The 21,539-nt window shown below is 42.0% G+C and overlaps 1 protein-coding gene across 2 annotated transcripts in view; it reads right to left on the bottom strand.

Annotated features, from left to right (window-relative positions):
- TMEM64 (transmembrane protein 64) overlaps positions 1 to 21,539 on the bottom strand; it is a 32,633-nt gene that overhangs the window by 7,757 nt on the left and 3,337 nt on the right. The window contains exon 2 of one of the 2 annotated variants that reach the window (XM_062188275.1): positions 589 to 744. The exons of the other annotated variant lie outside the window; for it this stretch is intronic. Coding sequence (XP_062044259.1) covers positions 589 to 744 — 156 coding nt within the window. The remainder of the gene's footprint in view (positions 1 to 588; positions 745 to 21,539) is intronic. 2 annotated transcript variants of the gene reach the window in all.

Here is a 21,539-nt window from a genome sequence, read left to right as displayed (position 1 = left end):
TGGAATATAGGTTAGCTATCATCATCATCTTACTGATTAATCAAAAATTATGATGATTTTTTATTTTGGCAAATCTTAGGAATGAAAGGCATCATAAACAAATGAAAATGTTGTCTTTCTGTATGCAATTTAAGGGCCCTGAATAATTTTGCCTACACGGCAGTATAATCCTTTTTTATCAATCTCTTTATAGGGAATTACGTGTACTCCAAATTATATTACAATTTGCATAGTAACAATAACCTATTACATAAATCTTATCTGGGTTTTTAATGAAAAACTTTAGAATTTTTAATGGAATCATGCCTTTGTTCTGCATCAAATTGTACTAGAAAGAAATTTACATTTCCAGGGCAACTAATACTTTAAACAGTTAAGTATCAATTCAGTCCTATAAATTTTCACATAAGAGTATACAGTTAAAACATTTTAATGTTTTCAAGATTTGTAGTACTGAAACCAAGAAAAGACCTAACAAGGAAAAATTTCTTGAATTATTTTCAAGGAAATACATTAGGTATAAATCAAGCAATGCAATTAGGAAAAAAAAAAGATTAAAATAGAGATACCGCTTGGATTTAAACTCACCTGTAAACAAAAAACAAAATACCCACTAACGCTCTGTTCTGCAATGACATCTTCCATTGTTCGCAGGGTGGTACCCAGGTACGAATTCAGAAGCTGAGTGGGAAGCAGTCCAACTGAAGATGCCATCAGGTAGTTGGGTAATGAGAGATCAGTAATCTAGAAATCACATTAAAAAGAATGATTCATTACCAAGTCAAATGTCAATGCAACACAAAAATGCGTAAGCCTTGCTAGTGGTTTTCCTAGGGAGTGGAGAGAGCTCAAATACTTTACTAACCATTCTTTTTAAAACAATCACAAAAGCTATGTGTGTGTGTGTGTGTGTATAATGTGGATTTGGAATGAAATAATTTTTATAGTATTTTTCTACCTTTGAGAGATAATCATGAGTGCCTTTGCTTACATGTAATTAAAATCCACTCACAGATGACCTGTAAAAAGTTTTCATGTCTATCTACCTCACTAAACATTCTTCATAAAATATTCTTTTTATTTTGTTTTGAATTTGAGAAGCAGAGAGAGAATGCTCCCATCTGGCTGGCTCATTCCCCAAATTCCCACAATGGCTATGGCTGACACTAGGAGCTGGCAACACCATCAAGTTCTTCTATGTGGGTAGCAGGGACCTGATTACTTGAGCCAATACTGCTGCATTCCAGGGTTTGCTTGAGCAAGAAACAAGAGTCAGAAGCAGAATCTGGACTCGAACCCAGGTACTCAGATACGGAACATGGGCATTTTAACTGCTAGGCCAAATGTCTCTGCCCCATAAGCAATCTTAAAAGACTGTGTGGTCACTGGGCCTTGAAGACAGATAACTGCTAGAATGGCATTTCACTGCTAAGAATGCAATGAGCTACTCTGTCTCTGAGTAACAGATTTTCATCTATAACATGAAAATAACAACCTCCTTACATAGTTGTTACTAGGCCCAGAAATATGCATAAAATATGTAGAATTGCACATGTCTGACACTCAAAAAAAGTGCAAACTGTCATTATGTCTTTGTGTATATGGATGTGATTGTTTTCTTCTTGCTTTTATAAAACCCTTACTTATGACAAAAACCTCTGTACATTAGCCTAAGAGATAGGCAGCACCCAAAAAATCCCCAGCAATGTGATCTCCTGGTATTCCCATGCTTGTGTAATCCCTTCCCTAGAGGGTGGACGTAGACGGGACCCACTGCTTACTTCTTAGCAAACAGACGACAGCAGAAGTGACTCGATGTCACTTCCAAGAACAGGCTACAAAAAGAACAGGATTTCCATCTCTTCCTCAAGCAGGCCAGCTGCCACGCTGTAAGTATCTCCATGGCAAGGCCCCAGGTAGAAAGGAACTAATGTCTTCTGCCAGCAGTTAGCAAAAAATTGAGGCCTGCCAACAGCCACAGGAGTGAGGCTGGGAGCAGCTTCTTGCTAATGAAAGCTTTAAGATGACTGAATCATTGTGAGAAAGCCTGAGTCACACGCACCCTGTTAAACTGCACAGGGATTCCTAGCCCACAGAAACCGAGACGGCGAATGTTTGTTTTAAGCTACTAGGTTTTGAAGTGATGTTAACCAGTAGTACTCACAAATGATTAACTGTATGCATCTGTTATTTCAGGATGGGTTTTCAGGAGTGGGATTACTAGACAGTAAAAACTGTTTATTTTCCTAAAATCTGAACACTGATTTACACATCTTCAGTTACAAATACATGAGTGTGTCCATTTTATCATACTACCAGCAATTTTAAGTATTAAACTTCAAACTTTTTTAGTTTGATAGGATAAAATGCGGTTTCATTATTAATTTGCACTATTTTAATTTATACTGACACTGGTTTTCTACATATATTTTTCTATTTTCATTTATTTTATGCTTTTATTTTTTCACATTTGTCCTTTCTCACTGGAATGTTTTTTCTCATTTAAAAAATTTTTAAATTTATTTTTAAGAGACAGAGAAAGATATTTCCAATTTGCTGGTTTACTCCCAAATGCCAACAACAGTCAAGGGTTGGCCAGACCAAAGCCAAGAGGCAGGAACCCAGTCTGAGTCTCCCATGTGGGTGGCAGGGACCCAAATACTTGAGCCATCGCTTGCTTCAACTCTGAGTGTGCATTAGCAGGAAGCTGGAATCAGAGCAGAGTTAGGACTCAAACCCAGGTTCTCCAATATGAGACCTGGGCATCCCAAGTGGTATATCAACTGCTATGCCAAATGCACACACTCTTAACTAAAGAGCTCCTTATAGATCAAGGATAACCTTCCATTAACTGTGGCATGCATTCTCCCTAAAGCATCTTTCACTTTTTTTTTTTTTTTTTTTTTTTTGACAGGCAGAGTTAGGCAGTGAGAGAGACAAAGATCTTCCTTCCGTTGGTTCACTCCCCAAATGGCCACCACGGCCGGCGCGCTGCGCCGATCCAAAGCCAGGAGCCAGGTGCTTCCTCCTGGTCTACCATGTGGGTGCAGGGGCCCAAGCACTTGGGCCATCCTCCACTGCAGTCCTGGGCCACAGCAGAGAGCTAGACTGGAAGAGGAGCAACCAGGACTAGAACCCAGCACCCACATGGGATGCCGGCGCCAGAAGGAATAACCAAGTGAGCCATGGCGCCGGTCCCCATAATCTAATATTGTTACTATTTTCCTACTGCCTTTGGCTTTTGATTCTTTTCAGATCCCATAGTCAGTTTTTACCTATTTTTTGTGATGACTTTTTTTTTAATATTTACCACTTATTCCTTCTGGAAATTATTTAGATTAAAGGTGATGACAGAATCTCATTCTTCCCTCTTCCTATAGATCATTTCATCAGTCAAAAAAAAAAAAACCCAGCAAATTCTATATTAGGACTAAGTTCAATTTATGAATTCATCTAGATAGTGCTGAAGTCTCAACAATATTCAGTATTCTTATCTAGAAGTGTTTCTATAATTACTCAAAATCAGTCAAAATCATTTTATACTCTTACTAAAGTTTGGTAGTTTTGTTCACACTTACCACACATTTGTTATTATTTCTGATCATTTCATGTTATTATTGTTATCACAGCTATTAATTTTGAAAATAACTTCTTCATGTGTTCATCTCTGTATTACTGATATGTAAAAAAGCTAATGGCCACTTCATTAAACCAGTTATTAATCTTCAAAATAGAGTTAGAGTGTGGTAATCAGCTACAGGTACTACTATAGGGACTTTTTTTTTTTTTTTTGACAGGCAGAGTAGACAGTGAGAGACAGAAAGAAAGGTCTTCCTTTACTGTTGGTTCACCCTCCAATGGCTGCCACGTGCTGCGGCCAACGCACCGTGCTGATCGGAAGCCAGGAGCCAGGTGCCTCTCCCAGTCTCCCATGCGGGTGCAGGGCCCAAGCACTTGGGCCATCCTCCACTGCACTCCCGGGCCACAGCAGAGAGCTGAACTGGAAGAGGAGCAACCGGGACAGAATCCAGTGCCCCGACCGGGACTAGAACCCGGTGTGCCGGCGCCACAGGTGGAGGATTAGCCTATTGAGCCACGGCGCTGGCCTATAGGTACTATTACTAGAAACTAATCTAAGCATTGTATAAACCATAATTTCAATAAAGCCACATACAACTCTTTTCACAGATAATGAACTGGGGATGTGCCACTGTCAGTCTGGAAATACTGCAGTGACCGGTTGTTAAAAATTTACCCTATCGGGGGCAAGATGGCGGAATAGGCAGGAAGCACACTTAGTCCGGGGGGAGAGAAAGTTTAATATAAGTGGAGATACTGCAGGCTCAAGGAAGAGTAGGGGATGAAACAGCAGAGGAAACTCTTCCGGAACTAGTGATTCACAGTGGACCTGCGTGGAGAGCGTGGGAGCCCAAGTTCGGGACACCAGCGGCAGACTCAACACACCAGCGCTGGAACGCGAGGTGAGCCGAACCTCCATAGCCCGAGATACCAGCGGGCAAGCGGAAAGAGGAGGCTAGAGGGAACGAGGCTTGAAACTCCATGGGGAAAAGTTCACCAGGCTAACTAGAAGAGAGAGAAAATAAAAAATAAAAATAGTGACTGATACGGACACAAGTTTCTCTCTCTCCGCTCACCTCTCACAGGCGAGCAAGACAGAGCAGGCGCCATTTTGGACATACGTCATAAGCAGGGCGACCTCAGGTCTGCACCAGCCCTGAGCCTAGCAGAAAAACCTGACTCTGTGGGGAGGGGTGAAATAACAGGAGATTAGCATCTAACTTGGCAACCCAGTGGGAGACTGCAGGAGAATTGGAGCCCACACTGAGGGCAGCAGAGATTCCCTGTGTGGTCCTTGGGAAAGAGCTTCCGATCTCTGGCTCCTGTGGGTATATCATTTGCCTGCTAACTACCTCCAATTATGTTCAGCTGTGCGGAATTACTTCCCTTTTAAATCAAAAAAAGAAAGAGAGATTTACCACACCTAACCTGGGAGTGTCATCCTTGACACACCCTCAACCCTGAGGAACCAAACACAGCTCTCAGTCCACACTCATCTCAAGCCTCTAAGGCTCCACTGAAAGCAGACAGTCCACTTAATATAGAGCCATAGTGTAACAAGAAAAAACACCACAGTGAAGAAACCAAATATCTCCAACATGCCAAACAACAAACGCAAAAACCAAGCTAACAAGAACAAGGAAGAAACTATGACGCCCCCAAATGAAAAAGACACCCCAATTCAAGATTATGAAGATGATGAGATCGAAGAAATGCAAGAAGCGGATCTCAAAAAATTGATAAGAACATTAAGAAGTTCTCAAAAACAAATTCTTGAACTACAGAAATCCTTCATGGACAAGATAGAAAATCTCTCTCGTGAAAGTGAAATATTAAGGAGGAATCAAAATGAAATGAAACAACTAGTGGAACAAGAAACTCTGATAGTGACTAGAAATCATAATGAAATGAAGAGTTCAATAGATCAAATGACAAACACATTAGAGAGCCTTAAAAACAGAATGGGCGAAGCAGAAGAGAGAATATCAGACTTAGAAGACAGAGAACAGGAAAGGAAACAGGCAAACCAAAGAAAAGAAGAAGAAATTAGAAATCTAAAAAATATTGTCAGGAATTTACAGGATACTATTAAAAAACCCAACATTCGGGTTCTAGGAGTTCCTGAAGGCATGGAGAGGGAGAAAGGATTAGAAGGCATTTTCAGTGAGATACTAGCAGAAAATTTCCCAGGTTTGGAGAAGGACAGAGGCATCTTAGTACAGGAAGCTTATAGAACCCCTAATAAACATGACCAAAAGAGATCCTCACCACGACATGTTGTAATCAAACTCACCACAGTGAAACATAAAGAAAAGATCCTAAAAGGTGCAAGAGAGAAACGTCGGATCACTCTTAGAGGATCTCCAATTAGACTCACAGCAGACTTCTCATCAGAAACCCTACAAGCTAGAAGGGAATGGCGAGACATAGCCCAGGTACTAAGAGAGAAAAACTGCCAGCCCAGAATACTATATCCTGCAAAGCTCTCATTTGTGAATGAAGGTGAAATTAAGACTTTTCACAGCAAACAGAAACTGAAAGAATTTGTTGCCACTCATCCTGCCCTGCAAAAGATGCTTAAAGATGTCTTACACACAGAAACACAGAAACATGGTCACCAATATGAAAGAAGGTAAAGGAAGGAAACCTCACAGCAAAAGATCACAGGAAGCTCAATTTCTCTTTGACATAGAATTAAACTCTGATGCTCTGTTAAAGCAATGTGTTAAAGTAATCTATTATGTTCTCTTGATGTCTGTTAAATTCTAATTGTTCAAAAACAGCTGAATTTTTATTAAGAGCTATGGGTTATTTAAATATGTGCTTTTTTCAAAAATTTGAATATCTGCTGCTCATAAAACTAAAGCGTTGTTGGTTCTGTGTTTAGCTGTCCTCCTATAGGTTCCTATGGACTTTTTCCAGCCACTTTTATTGTATTCAGTACTTTGGGATGGCTCTGTAAACAGATGAGGCCAATAATGTATTAACAGTACCAACTGAGAGAAAGTATGGTTAACTGAGGTTACTAAAAAGAAAAAGCAATTCAAATCAATTGGCAATCTACAAAAAGAGTTAAAGATTTTAAAAGCTATTATTAAAATTGATATATTGGTCTATTATGCTATATTATATGTGTGTACATATTGTATGTCCACATGGGGAAATTTTATTAAGAGTTTTATTTTAAATGGCTTATAGATAAGATTGTCCATAAATTTAAGCTGCTAAAATCAATCAAAGATACATTTTAATTTGTGGGACCTGAATCTGTGTATCATATGTTTTAGACTTGTTGGTAGAAAGAAACTAAAAACATTTTAGATGGTTGTGCTTAAGTTTACTGGCTAAACAAACTACACCATGTTAGATATTTAAGAGGTGTTTTCAAATACATGATTCTTAAAATTTATAGAAGGCATTGGACCTTCTGGTAAATGTTTTCTTAAGTTGTTATCTAATGGTTGAAACGGTTTGCTAAGTATTCATGTGATATTGCTATTGTCAGCAAGCGATCTAGGACTTGCTCCCTCATTTCTCTATTCTAAGCCCAACTTGTTCTTTCATTTCTCTATTCTCTTCAAGGTAGGAAACTAATTCTATTATGAAGGAATCTGTAGGATGCACAATTTAATCTTTAGACCTTATAAAAGAGATGGCTAACATTTTTCTGCAATAGCATAGCCAAAATAAGAACTCAAATAATAATCTCATAGCTAGATTCACTTCGCCATCAGCGAAGTATACAGTAAGTAGAAAAAACCTCCCTTTCAGACCAAAGGGAAAGAAAGTTTTAAAGTGAGAATATAATTTTCCTCATGGGCATTGTCTACCTTAGAAAAACTACTACAGAACATGCCTGTGACTATAGACTTGTAGTTCAGGCCACCGAAGATTAGAGATGGGAAACGGGCACTCCCTTGACTTGCATCCTCTGGTCTGCTTTAACACAAACCAGGAGGAAAAGAAAGCTCGGCATCAGAAGCAATGGGTGGCAGGCCTATTAATGGCTGATCTGTACAGTGATCTGCCCTCAAGGAGACCCAACAGGCCAGTCCACTGCAGTGGCTTTCAATGTGGTAAGCCTGGGCTTCAGCAGAAGTCAGCTTGTGAAGAGCCCTGGCAGCTCTGCCAAGAGTTGGATCACTGGAAATGGACCTGCCCTGGAGTCGAAGGATGCCCAGGTCAGAGCCACAGATCTTATTGGCTCTAAGCTGAAAAGCCCTTCACTCAGCCCAACTTCCAAAGTGACCACTGCAGCTGAGGGTATGGCCAAGTAGGGTCAGCAACATTGCAGGCAGAACTGTAAATTTCTTGTTAGAGATGCCCCCTGCCTTTACCTGGCCAGCTCTCCTCCCAGCCCAGCCAAGTAATGAAAGTCAACAGAGTGCCTTCCCCTAGGAGGTTCACACCTCCCTTAGGATATACCCCATGTGAAGAGATAGATAGGTCTGGGCCTCTGAATTTACAAGGCCTAAAGCCCACCAGATTATTATCAAGCCCCTTCTATCAGGTTCTATTTGCCTCTCAATCAGAAAACTTAATTGTAGCTTAGACAGCACCTTTCTTAGCTCCTCTAATCTGTCCTTTGTTCTAGGCCCTGTCCTTTGTGTCTAGGCTCTGTCCTTTGTTCTAGGCCCTGTCTAGTGCACTTGGGCCTCATTCCTTTGTAATCATAACCTCTACTCTACCACCAATGGCTCTACTCCCAACCTGTGTGTACTGATGGTCCTCTTCCCCACTTAATGCTGTATAATTGTTCAAACCTGGTAAATGCCACTCTTAGGATCATTGGTTACTATCCTCACTCTGTCTTTTATGACCTTGTCTAAATATGATCAGAGTCAGTGAACTTGGAAGGCTTCCATAGCCTTGGCAACTCATGACGACAGCCTAGGGTGGTTACTGGCGCCATAAACTAGAGTGTCAATTTGTTGGGTCAACAACAGGAGCCACTGTGCACTTGCTCCTCATGTGGGATCTCTGTCCTTAATGTGCTGTACATTGTGATTTAATGCTATAACTAGTACTCAAACAGTATGTTTCACTTTGTGTTTCTATGTGGGTGCAAACTGTTGAAATCTTTATACTAAATTGATCTTCTGTATATAGAGAGAATTGAAAATGAATCTTGATGCAAATGGAAGGGGAGAGGGAGCGGGAGGGGGGAGGGTTGTGGGTGGGAGGGAAGTTATTGGGGGGGGGAAGCCATTGTAATCCATAAGCTGTACACTGGAAATTTATATTCATTAAATAAAAGTTAAAAAAAAAAAAAAAAGAAAAAGAAAGATTAATCAGCATATGAAAAAAAAAAAAAGATTTACTCTCTGAGGTTTACTAATGTCACTATTTTTATGTGTCTTGAAAACTTTCAGCATGTTTTGTTTTAATCCAATAAAACGTTCACGTGCAAAAAAAAAAAAAAATTTACCCTATCAACCACTGACTCGGCAACTGTCCATGCAAGATGCTCTAACAGGTGCCTGAAAGAGGGAGAAACGATGGCCATCCTTTAAGGATTTACATATTGACGAGTACACACCAACTCCTGTCCTAGAAACATGAAGAGGGAGCTTTGCCAGGGAAGATGTTTGCAGAGCATTAGAGTACAGAGGGATTAATGTCAGTTGCAGGAGTGAGGCCAAAGAGCAACTCTGTGAAAAAAGAGGTGTTTAGATTGGACAGTACGTGCTAACTATGGGCAAAGAGCGGCAAAGACGGGTGCGAGGAGGAAGGCAGGTGTTCTAGGAAGAGAATGAACGAGAATGATGTGGCAGGCAAAGTACAAGAGGTATGAATGAGGTTGGCAGTGCGTTTTGCTTTGATTACAGGCATATACAAGGGAATCCTGGACAACAAAGACAGGAAAAGCTGAGGTGATACTAGTGAGGGACCTTGGATGATAAAGGAACAGCGGAAAAGCGCTGGTGAGTCCAGTTGAGGAACGATGTGAATGGAGCTAAACTCAAGGGAGGTTCATATATCAGTTTATAGCACTCACAGAAGCAGACAGCTCTCTTCAGAACAAACATGTCAAATGTTTGAGTAAATACTTGTAGTTAATAACAAAACATTATATACACTATGGAAGTTGCCTTTAAAAGACATTTAGGGGCAGGCATCTGGCCTAGCGGTTAAGACAACAGTTGGGGCACTCGTGTCCCTTACTAAGAGTTTCTGGGATTGAATTCCAGCTCCTCTCCTTGTTCCAGCTTTCTGCTATTGCATACCCTTGGAGGCAGCAGGTGACAGCTTATGTAGTTGGGCCCCTGACACTCATGTGGGAGAGCTGGTTTGAGCTACCAACTCCTAGTTTTGTTTGGCACAGCCCCAGCTGTTGCAGATTTTTGGGGAGTAAACTTGTGGATGGGAGCCCTGTCTCTCTGCCTCTCAAATAAACAAACTAATTTAAAAATAAACAAACATTTAAGTTTCAAAATATTGGTATGCAAAGCCTCAGTCCACAGCCTTTAAATGTAATGAAGTTTCTCTACTTGGAACACATAGTAGATATTCATGGATAACATCACTAATATCCAAATGGGAATTTTATAGAGAGATTTCATAAGCTTCAAACTACTCTGACACTCAATTCTTTAACAAGATCACTGGGGCTCGCATTGCAGATAAAGCTGCCACTTGCAACCCTAGCATCCCATATGGGTACCAGTTCATGTACTGGCTGCTCTACTTCCTATCCAGCTCCCTGCTAATGGCCTGGGAAAACAGTGCAAGATGTTCCAAGTGCCTGGGGCCCTGCCACCCACATGGGAGACTGGATGAAGCTCCTGGCTCTTGGCTCAGCCCTGGTTGTTGAGGCCATCTAGGGGGTAAACCAGTGGCTAGAATTATGTCCCTCTGTTAACTCTTTCAAATAAATTAATTAACCTTAAAAAGATCATTGTCCATTGCATAAATCAAAGTTTTATCAAATGCTTCATGACCAAACCTCATCCTGGGGGGAAAAGTAATTGTTATTATACACACATATATCCTTTCTGAAAGTTGCATATAAAGAAACTACAAAAACTAATTTCAGCTAACCACTGTAAATACTATTGCTGGAATGTTCAGTGATTTAACCAATGGAGCAATACAGTAACATATATGCATACATATACTCCATTTTTAAACTATTAATAACTTTATTAAAGATCAAAAAAGATTCCAAATTATTTTAACACACGTATTTCCTGTAAATTGAATTCCTACCCAGAATCTTCCCCTAGCTCCAGTCTTTGCAGGAGTGAGGCCAAAGAGCAACTCTGTGAAAAAAGAGGTGTTTAAATTGGACAGTAAGTGCTAACTACGGGCAAAGACACAAAGGTAAAGGTGGGCAAAGACAAGCAAGAAAAATATTTAATTTAGAATACTTCTTTCCACAGAGACCCATCCAATCTTCTCTCCCCAATAAGCCCTCATCTACCTAATTTAAAAAAAAAAAATCTGCCATGGTTTTCTATGTTCCAGAAAGAACGTATAATGAGCTTAGAGTGGTCCCCCTGGAATTCCTGCCTATAGTACTTCAGGATCTTGGCTCAGAAACTGTCTTCCAAATCCAAAGAAACAAGAAACTTCAACCTAGGACATGAGTATTATCCTGCTGCTTTTGTCTCTGCAACCAGAGATAAAAAGGAATACAGTACACCAGGAGTTTAGGGGAGCACATGCCCACTTCACTGCCATCCTCCCATGCTGTTAAACCCAAGAAGCATTACAAAATTATATACACTCTTATTCCCAGAGGTACTGTGATTTACTCGGAGGCTCCATTCACTTATCTGGGCTCAGCAGAGGTTAGTGTAAAACATTATGCCAGGCCAGCGCCACGGCTCACTTGGCTAATCCTCCGCCTGCGGCGCCAGCACCCCGGGTTCTAGTCCCGGTTGAGGCGCCGAATTCTGTCCCGGTTGCTCCTCTTCCAGTTCAGCTCTCTGCTGTGGCCCAGGAAGGCAGTGGAGGATGGCCCAAGTGCTTGGGCCCTGCACCCGCATGGTAGACCAGGAGGAAGTACCTGGCTCCTGGCTTTGGATCAGCGCGGCGCGGCCGGTTGTAGCGGCCATTTGGGGGGTGAACCAACGGAAAAGGAAGATCTTTCTCTCTGTCTCTCTCTCTAACTCTGCCTGTCAAACAAACAAACAAAAAAACATTATGCCAAATAGATCTTGAGAACAAAGCACCCACCTGGGGAAAAAAGACAAGCAAAGCCTTCACTGTGTAGAGGAAGAACAGGTTCACCTCTGGACACATCATTTCTGGAGACCACCTCCACCCTTAGAGTCATCCATCACCTGTGTGCTTGGTGCAACTGGGGCCTGCTATCCGCTCAGCCACAGCATCGGCACAGCCCCAGGGCAACCCTGCCCTGGCTCCTCCACTTTCTAAGCTGGCAGATGCTCATACAACAGCTTACTGTTGTTACTGTTTCCATTTAATGTTTTACACAGAAAATATTCATATAGACGTAATGAAGAATTTAAAGGCAATCTGTACTCAAAGTGCTTTAATTTTTCCATGACTCTTAAACTATTTTAAGCTTCAGCAAATTATTCTTATACCTTTCTGCACAGGTGTGTTTCTTGGTTTATCTGGAATGCTGTTTACTGACAAAGTTACTATCAAGTATTGTACTAATTCTAATTAAAATATATTTAATAACTGGGTAGGTCCTGTGGTGCAGTGGATTAAGCCGCGGCTTGGGACGCCAGCATCCCACAGCAGCACATGCCTGGGGCCGAGTCCCATTTCTGCTTCCAATCCAGCTTCCTGCCAATGTGCCTTGAAGGCAGCAGATGACAGCCCAAGTCAATAGGTTCCTGTTACCCACATGAGAGACTCAGATGGAGTTCTGGCTCCTGGTTTCAGCTTGGTTCAGGGTCTGCTGTAACAGACAAATGCCTGTAACAGGCATTTGGGGAGTAAGCTAGTAGATGGAAGATATCTCTCTCTCTCTCCCTCCCTCTCTCCCTCTCTTCATCATTCTGCCTTTCAAGAAAATAAATAAATCTTTTAAAGAAGTATGTGTAATAATATTACACAGGAAACAATCATGAATCCTTATAATGTTTTCTGAAGAAAGGGCAGTCCAAAGATATCAAAATGGCAAGAGATTGAGCTTTTCATATAATTATTATTTGTTGATAAATTATGGATTTTATTGTAGCTATCCCCAAACTAATATTTCAGAAAAACTGACAAAAGGGAATAGAGAGATCAGAAAAGACAACTAGCTTTCACTCTCAGAAAGACAAAAATTTTAAAACTGGTTTAAGGGAAAACATTAAATTCCCATCTTTGTCTCTCTCTGTGTTCCCTTCCTCAGCTGCCTGAGCTGGAGACCTCAAAGTCAGCTGCACAGCTTCTCCCTTGCTGCCCATACCCAATGATCTACTCTGCCTTGTGCAACGCACCCTGTGAATGTCTAAGGACTCTTCTCTAACCTGCGGTCCTCTTCTTGTTCAGTCTCATCCTCTCCAGCCTTGACACCCAGACTACCCCCACTCACCACTTAACACTAAATCCTACAGAGGGCTTTTGAAAACACAATCCTAATCCTGTTTCAACTCTCACCCACAGCCAGCAGAACAAGGGTCAGGTCCTACGGTGCACAAAGTGCTTCAGGACACCAGGTCTCTGGCCATCTCCTGCTTCACATCACACTATGTTCCAGCCACATCAGATGTCCCTTGGTTCCCAGAACACTGCTGGCTCTCTTTTCCTTCTGGGCCTCTGTACGCTGCTCCTTCTGGCAAGGCCACTCACAACTTTGCTCCCACTGCTTTTACTCAGGTAACTGCCTGTCACTACTTGGCTCAGCCATCAACCCCTGCAGAAAACCTCCCCCATGAGAACTGCTTTCCAGTGCTCTCACAGTATCCGCTTCACGCTGGAGGACAACCGAAGGCTTCACAGCTGTGTGCTCCTCCCTGCTTGCCCAGACTGTAACTTCTGTGAGGGGAGAGACTGATTTGTCGTGCTCTTCACTGAATCCCTTCCGGATCCACACACAAAAATGTTATGCGTGGAAATTATGAGCAAGACTGACACCATGATATACCTACAATGCTATTTCTCCACCGGACTGCAGGCACTCTGAGGGACAGGCTTTGCTTTACCCATTGCCACAGCTTCAGCCTACAGAATGGCAGTGGGCACACAGTAGGCACCTACTAGTTATTTGTCGAAGGAATACTAATGACATTTCCACTAACATCCAGGGAAACCTAACGTCAAGACGTTCTTGTTAGGCAGCAATGCTGGGATACTGGCACAAGACTTGCAAGGCAAGCACTCTGAGACCCCACTCCAACCCATGGAGGGGGCAGCATCAAGGCAAAGAGGCTTCCAGTGACAGAAATAGTTTATAATCTATGGCTCAAAAGCCACCTTCAAGTATAGAAACACCTTCACCAGTTCAGTGATACTAAATCATTTTTTGCACATTTATTTCATTTATGTGAGAGACAGGGACAACGTCTCAGAATCTGGTTCTCTCTCCCCTTTCGCTCCTTCCTTCTCTCCCGCCCTCCCTCTCTCACACGTAATTAAATCATCCCCCAAGGAGGGGAAAAATGGACATTTAATCTCACACTTGTATGATCTCCAGAACACAAGCTGAAAAGCTCTTCTTTACATAGTTTAATAAACTATACTTTTTTTTCTTTTTACTTACTGAACAAAACATTAAACACTTTCTATATATAGGATCTAGCTCTGAGTAGCAGTAAAATAGATACAAAAATACAGAAAACCATAGCTAATTGTGTGATCACTAAAGGTCAGGTTGCAGCATTTATAATGACAAAACGTTCACTGCATTACAAGTAGAAGATCACAATGATCATTAACTCATAATGTTATATAAGAAACATATGCACCAAGAAATAAAAATATTAGAAAAATAAATACATTAATGAATGCTTTCTTCTTTGTACTTGCTATACATCTCAAAGTTTTAATACTGAACACTTATTTTGAAAACATATATTAAAGTAAATTTTAATGGGACCTCTGCTTTAAATAACTTTCATTTTTCACCTAGGAAGGAATATTAAGATATACAGCATGAACAAGGGGTCTACAGAAAGTTCACAGAAGATGTATACTCTAGAAAACTATGCATAGGCGCCGGCACTGTGGCACAGTGGGTAAAGCTGCCACCTGCAGTGCCAGCATCCCATATGGGTGCTGGTTCGAGTCCCAGCTGCTCCACCTCTGATCCAGCTCTGCTATGGCCTGGGAAAGCAGTAGAAGATGGCCAAGTCCTTGGGTCCCTGCACCCATGTGGGAGACCCAGAAGAAGTGCCTGGCTCCTGGCTTCGGATTGGTCCAGCTCTGGTCGTTGCAGCCATTTGGAGAGTGAACCAGTGGATGGAAGACATCTCTCTCTCTATCTCTGCCTCTCTATAACTCTGCTTTTCAAGTAAATAAATAAATCTTTTTCTTAAAAAAAGAAAACTATGTATGGATCTCAAAATACTTTTGAACCAAAATAAAGTCATGTTTTAATTCGATTTTTCCACAGACTTTTTAAGGTATCCTTGTACACTGCTATAATAGGCTAAAAATTTGTTCATCATAAGCTTATTGATAACACATAAAACTGTAAAAGCTGAGGTGATAACTCAGAAGGCACAAGGAGGAGAAAACCATTTCAAGGAAATGATCGTTGTTTGTGAGGTCTAAGGATAGGTGTGGAAATACCACAGCATTAGCCAACTTGGTCATCCTATCTCATGCCCCAGGATCACACTCCAAGCTCCTTTCTCTTCTGCCTGAAATACCACTGGCAATGAATTAGTATACTTGAACAGTAAAAAAGAAATCATCATGATAAGAATTATGACCCACTGTATTTCTCTGAATCTATGGCTGTAGTTATAGTACAGAAAAAGATTTTAAGAAAATAAGAAAAATATTTTTTACAAAGCATACCATCACTAAACACACTTTCTCTTTTTCTCTCTACATATATATATATATATATATATATAATTGTATATATTTTCTTTTTAAAAGGTAATGTTGATTGAAATTGTCACTCAGAATACTTGCCTTTTCAAAAGAAAACCCTGAGACCTTGTCTAAATTCTCGTTTAACAAATATGAAAACCAAAGGCCAGAACCATAAGTGACTTCACTTCATGGCCACACAGGAACTGGGATGGAACCAGAAGTCCCTCAGGAGTCCACGGGCTAAGGCTTTATTTGTGGCCTGAGAGTCACTTGCCAGAAACTTTGATTTAATTGTAAGTTTCAGCTCAATTGTGAACTACATCACTAAAAGTAACTTATTTTTGGTATCTACATGCAACATTTAAAAAAAAAACAGTTCTATCCACTTCCGATTGTGATATCCTTAGCTGTTGTTACTTCAGTCAGTACCAGTTTCACAGCTCCCTACCTCTCACAAAAACAAACAGCAAATTTTGCTGTTGGTATTTCTAGGCTACTGTAAGCTCCTACAGATAGCCAAAGTAACTGACAGCTTGGCAACAGTGAGTCGAGATGACGGGTAAGTCCTTGCACTTTTAAGTCTGCTGTCTTCTACTTTTACTTTCTACTTCATCCATAGATTGCTTCTGTTACTATTATTTTGTGAAAAAGGTAAGATTTATGTGAGAGCTAAAGGGCTGCTACCTTGGCTGGGGCTCAGGCTTGGTGGCTGTTTTGTTGCAGTGATTCTTAAGCACAAGTAGACAGGTTTTCTAAAATGTGCCAGGTGGTAAGTATTCTAGGCTTTGCAGGTGGAAAGAGCTAACCCAACTATTCAACTTTGCCATCCCACTTTGAGAGGGGCCACAGAAAGCACACCTACAAACAAGTAATGCTGTACTTCCATAACATATACGGATGCTAAAATTAAACTTTCATTTAAGTCTTTGTTTTTTTAAAGATTTATTTATTTACTTGAAAGTCAGAGTTATACAGGGGGTGGAGTGGGGAGAGAGAGAGAGAGAGACAGAAAGAAGTCTTCCATCCACTGGTTTACTCCCCAACTGGCCACAATGGCTGGAGCTGTGCCCATCTGAAGCCAGGAGCTTCTTCCAGGTCTCCCACATGAGTGCAGGGGCCCAAGGACTTGGACCATCTTCTACTGCTTTCCCAGGCCATAGCAGAGAGCTGGATAGGAAGTGGAGCAGCTGGGACTTGAACCAGCACCCATATGGGATGCCTGCACTGCAGGTGGCAGCTTTATACACTACACCACAGCGCCAGCCCCAACTTTCACATAGTTCTCAGGTGCATGTAATATTACTCTTCTGATATTTTTCCCAGTCACCTAAAAGTGTGCCACAGAAAATCAGGCTGTAGCTTGCTGACTCTTGCTTTCACAGCCTGGGGTCACAGGTAACTCAGCTGTCTCAAACCCCGCACAGAGCCTGATTGGGGGGAAGTCTGCCATACTGCTCTTTGGCAGGCAAGGCCCTTTTGGACAAGTTTTATGCAACTGGAACCGGGTGGAGTCTGAGAAATCCAGACCTTATTGGACCAACACTGTACCTGGGGTAAGTTAATGACTCTAACTATTTACTGTGTGCTTTGGGCAAGTTACTTCACTGCTTTGTGTGTTAACTATCTCAGCTAGCAGATGAGGATTAAAGTTGATATAAGCATTAAATAAGCAATGAGTGCATGACAGAACAGTGTCTGGTACTTACTAAGAACAATAAAGATTCTGTTAAATTAAAAAAAACCATCGTGCTTCAGTGTCATTTTGGAATGCAGAGGACAGAAGAAATAGTAAACAATAAACCAATTATGTATTTCAATGCAGCAGGCATTATTTATCACATTTCATAACAGGATGTATGACTCATAAGATTAAGGGTGGGCGTTTGGTGCAGTGTTTAAGATGCTGCTTGGGACGCCTGGATCTCATATCATAGTGCCTGGGTTGAGTCCCAGCTCCACTTCCTGTTGATGCACACTCCAGGATGCAGCAGGTGATAGTTCAAGTACTTGTGTTCCTGCCACCCATATTAGAGATCTTACTTGAGTTTCTGGCTCCTGGCTTTGGCTTGGCACAGCCCCAGCTGTTGCAGGCATTTCGAAAATGAACCAACAAATGGAAAATCTACTTATCTGTCTGTGTCTCTCTGCCTTTCAAATATATATAAATAAAAATTCAAAAAAGATTAACGATAACTACCTCAGGTTGACACAGTCTAGGTTATAATCAGGTCTGACTTTAGGTTTATGATAGCCATCCACTCCCTAACTGCCACTTGGGCACTAATCTCTACTCAAATACTGCTGTGGTAATTAAGGGAGATAATATATGCAAATTTGCTCTGCAAATTGTAAAGTGGCATACAACTTATGAATAAGAAGGTCAGTCATACTATGCTTTTTAAGATTTAAGGATGGGGCCAGCGCTGTGGCTTAGAGTGGGTAAAGCTGCCGCCTACAGTGCTGGCATCCCATATGGGTGCTGGTTCGAGTCCCAGCTGCTCCACTTCTAATCCAGCTCTCTGCTGTGGCCTGGGAAGGTAGTAGAACATGGCCCAAGTCCATGGTCCCAGTCCTTGGGAGACCTGGAAGAAGCTCCTGGCTCCTGGTTCCTGGCTTCAGATTGGTGCAGCTCGGGCTGTTGCAGCCAACTGGGGAGTGAACCAGTGGATGGAAGACTTCTCTCGCTGCCTCTCCTTCTCTCCCTGTGTAACTCTTTCAAATAAATAAATCTTTAAAAAAAAAAAAAAGATTTAAGGATGACTGAAAACAAAATTTCTCATGTAGATTTGTTTAAGAGAAGGAGACTACCCTATACTCTTTGGCCCTCGTGACAAGAGACAGAGATGGGCTTTTTGTATCTCCTGACCCCTTTAGCAGTTGCAAGCCTAAGTATGAATTCTGTTTCCCAGAACAACCAGTAATTACGTCATATCTTTAGATCAAAGGTAACACTACAGGAGCTAACTTTAAACTGCAGCTCTCTACAAGGGGAGTCATATAGAGTGGGCCTTACAAGGACACTTCCTAATGTTTACTAAATACAGAACGGGATGTTGTGCTTTTTCCATTTTCCACTTTTCCATTCTCCACTTCCTCTAGAAAGGTTTCCTCTTTTAGGGCTCAAGTTCCTTCTACACCTGTGTCAACATTGCTTTCTTATTGATCCATACCTTCTTTACCTGGTAATTGATACAAAAGAGATTCACAGACAGAATTTTATTTTCTGTGTTTAAATCCGAAATACCATGCCTACCTCTTAGAGTGCTGAGGGTTCTAGGAATGAACACATCAAAGAGTGCACAGAAATTAATTGTGGAACCACCACAGAGAGGCCACAGAGGTTAAGTCGAGGAGGGTTTGGAATTCACCCTGAAGGAGAAGAAAATTCCTTGGAGGATTTCATGAAGGTGAACATCAACCAAGATCATACCTGCATTTCAGAAAGATCTTTCTGAACAAAAGAGAGACAGGAAAGCCTAGGCCTAGCGTCAGGGAGACTGGGTGGGAGGCTGAGACTCCGGAATTGTGTAGGCAGTGGCACCCACAGGACTCAGCCGATGATTAGACACAGGCACAAGGAAGAGGCAGGCAAGTGCCAGAGGCATTCAGACTGCTACCAAATGCCCCAGTTCTCTCTCCTTCCCGGCACACCCCCCAGCCCTTTGAAGTTAGTGTGGCCTTATAATTTGTTCAGGCCAGTAAAAAGATTACTGACACGTGGAAACGAAAAGCCAGGGTATAATTCACGTCACAATAACCGAGTGTAAGATGGTAGCTTTGATGGCTTGGATCCCAGAGGGGAAAAATAAACAAGTTTGAGCTGGACCTGTGTCATGCAGAATAATGCTTTGATTTTTAATCTACTGAGATTGGGGGTTGTTATTGCTCCTAATCTGCGAAGAAAGAAATAATGGTCACCTGAGGTATGTATCCAGCTAGGAGCTACACTTAGAAACACACACAAACTACAGCTTTAGAGATTCATCTTATTGGGCAGCAAGACTTGAAGATACAAGATTACATTACAAATAAAAAACTTTGGGGCAGGCGTTTGGCCTTGCAGTTAGGACATTTGCACTCACATCAGAGTGCCCGGGATTCAAGTCCAGGCTTTGTTCCCCAATCCCGGTTCTTGCTAAAGCACACTCTGGGAGGCAGCAGGTGATGGCTCAGATACTTGGGACCCTGCCATCCATGTAGGAGACCTGGACCATACCTGGCTCCCAGCTGCAGCCCAGCCCAGACCTGGCTGTTGCACCTTTGGGGAGTGAATCTGTAGACAGGAGTTTCTCTCTCTTCCCCCTCAAACAAAACCATAAAAATATAAAACTATAAGCTCAGTTTTAAAAACAAAAACAAAAAGGCCTTACTTGTTTTCCTTCAGAAACAATAGGTGCATTTTTGAAATAGGGAAGAGTTTAAACATGTACTTGAGAAACTATTTCTACGGCTTAAGAACTAATACTATAAAGTGTTCTGTACATATTTTCTATTTTGAGAATTTTTGAAAGTGGAGGATCAGCTTACTGGTGATTCCCTTCTAGTACACCAGGAGAAGCAAAGAACAATGGTTAAGAATAGACAGGAAGCATAAATTTACCCTTTACAAGCAGGCCCAGCTTCTAAAATATAAACACCATCACCATGAATAACAACATCTAGCAACATCTGACTATGTGCCAGGCGCTTTCACCGCATTAGCTTATTTGACTCCAACAGCTCCATTTTACAGATGAGGAAATCTGGCAAAGATTACAAAGCACAGACTAATCAAGGACTGTCCACAGCCCGTGCCTCTCACGACCCCTGTACCTAACAACTTCCTGGGGTCAGCTCAGACAACTTTAATTGTAGGCACCGAGAAAATGAGTTTCAACTGGAACTGAACAAAGAACTATGGGATAATTTCAAAGTAGGGAGGGAAGCGGACAACTAGAGAAATACGCCAGGAGAGGAGGCGTTGTGGGCAGCCAGAGGCGATGAGGGACAGGGGGTGAGACATCAGCCTACACCACGCTTCCTTCTCTCTTACCTGGCCCGGGTGAACTCAGTACACTGCTGTGGTTCTAAGGGCTACTTCTACAAGAACACAGTTCGGAGTAACAGGACGAACGAGACACCACTGACCACATCCAGCAGCTTTACACCTCACCTTGCTTATGGCTAACAGTAAGAATCTGGGGGCCAGTGTTGTGGTGAAGTGGCCAAAGCCGCTTCCTGCAATGCTGGCATTCCATGTGGGCATCAGTTGGTGTCCCAATTGCTTCACTTCCTATCTAGCTCCCTGCTAATGGCCTGGGAAAAGGAAAATGGCCCAAGTGCTTGAGCCCCTGAACCCATATAGGAGACCCTGATGAAGCTCCTGGCTCCTGCCCATCTCAGCCCCGGCTGCTGTGGCCATCTGGGGCATGAACCAGCAGATGGACGAGTTCTTTCTCTGTCTTTCCCTCTCTCTCTCTGTAGCTCTGACTTCCAAATTCTTAGGGAAAGAATTTTTTTAAAAAGACTTATTTTATCTACTTGAAAAACGGAGTTACATAGAGAAGTAGAGACAAAAAAGAGAGATCTTCCATCTGCTGTTTCACTCCTCAAATGGCCACAGTGGCCAGAGCTGAGCTAATCCAAAGCCAGGAGCCAGGAGCTTCTTCTGGTTCTCGAATGTGGGTGCAGGGGCCCAAGCACTTGGGCCATCTTCCACTGCTTTCCCAAGCACATTAGCAGGGAGGCTAGATCAGAAGAGGAGCAGCCAGGACTCAAAGCAGCATATAGGATGCCAGTGCTGCAGGCTGGAGCTTTAACCCTCTGTACCACAGCGCTGGCCCCAAGAAAGAATTTTACAGTGAGAAGCACCCTATCAGCTGATTCTGTGTTCAAACCTCAGCTTTGCCATGTTGTAAGTGAGTGACTGAATGAACAAATTTCTTTTTTCTTTTCTTTTTTTTTTTTTTTTTTTGACAGGTAGAGTTTCGACAGAGAGACAGAGAGAAAGGTCTTCCTTCTGTTGGTTC

The sequence above is a fragment of the Lepus europaeus genome, chromosome 4, assembly GCF_033115175.1.
Source record: "Lepus europaeus isolate LE1 chromosome 4, mLepTim1.pri, whole genome shotgun sequence".
NCBI classification, from domain to species: Eukaryota; Metazoa; Chordata; class Mammalia; order Lagomorpha; family Leporidae; genus Lepus; species Lepus europaeus.
This window is presented reverse-complemented; position numbering and strand designations above follow the sequence as displayed.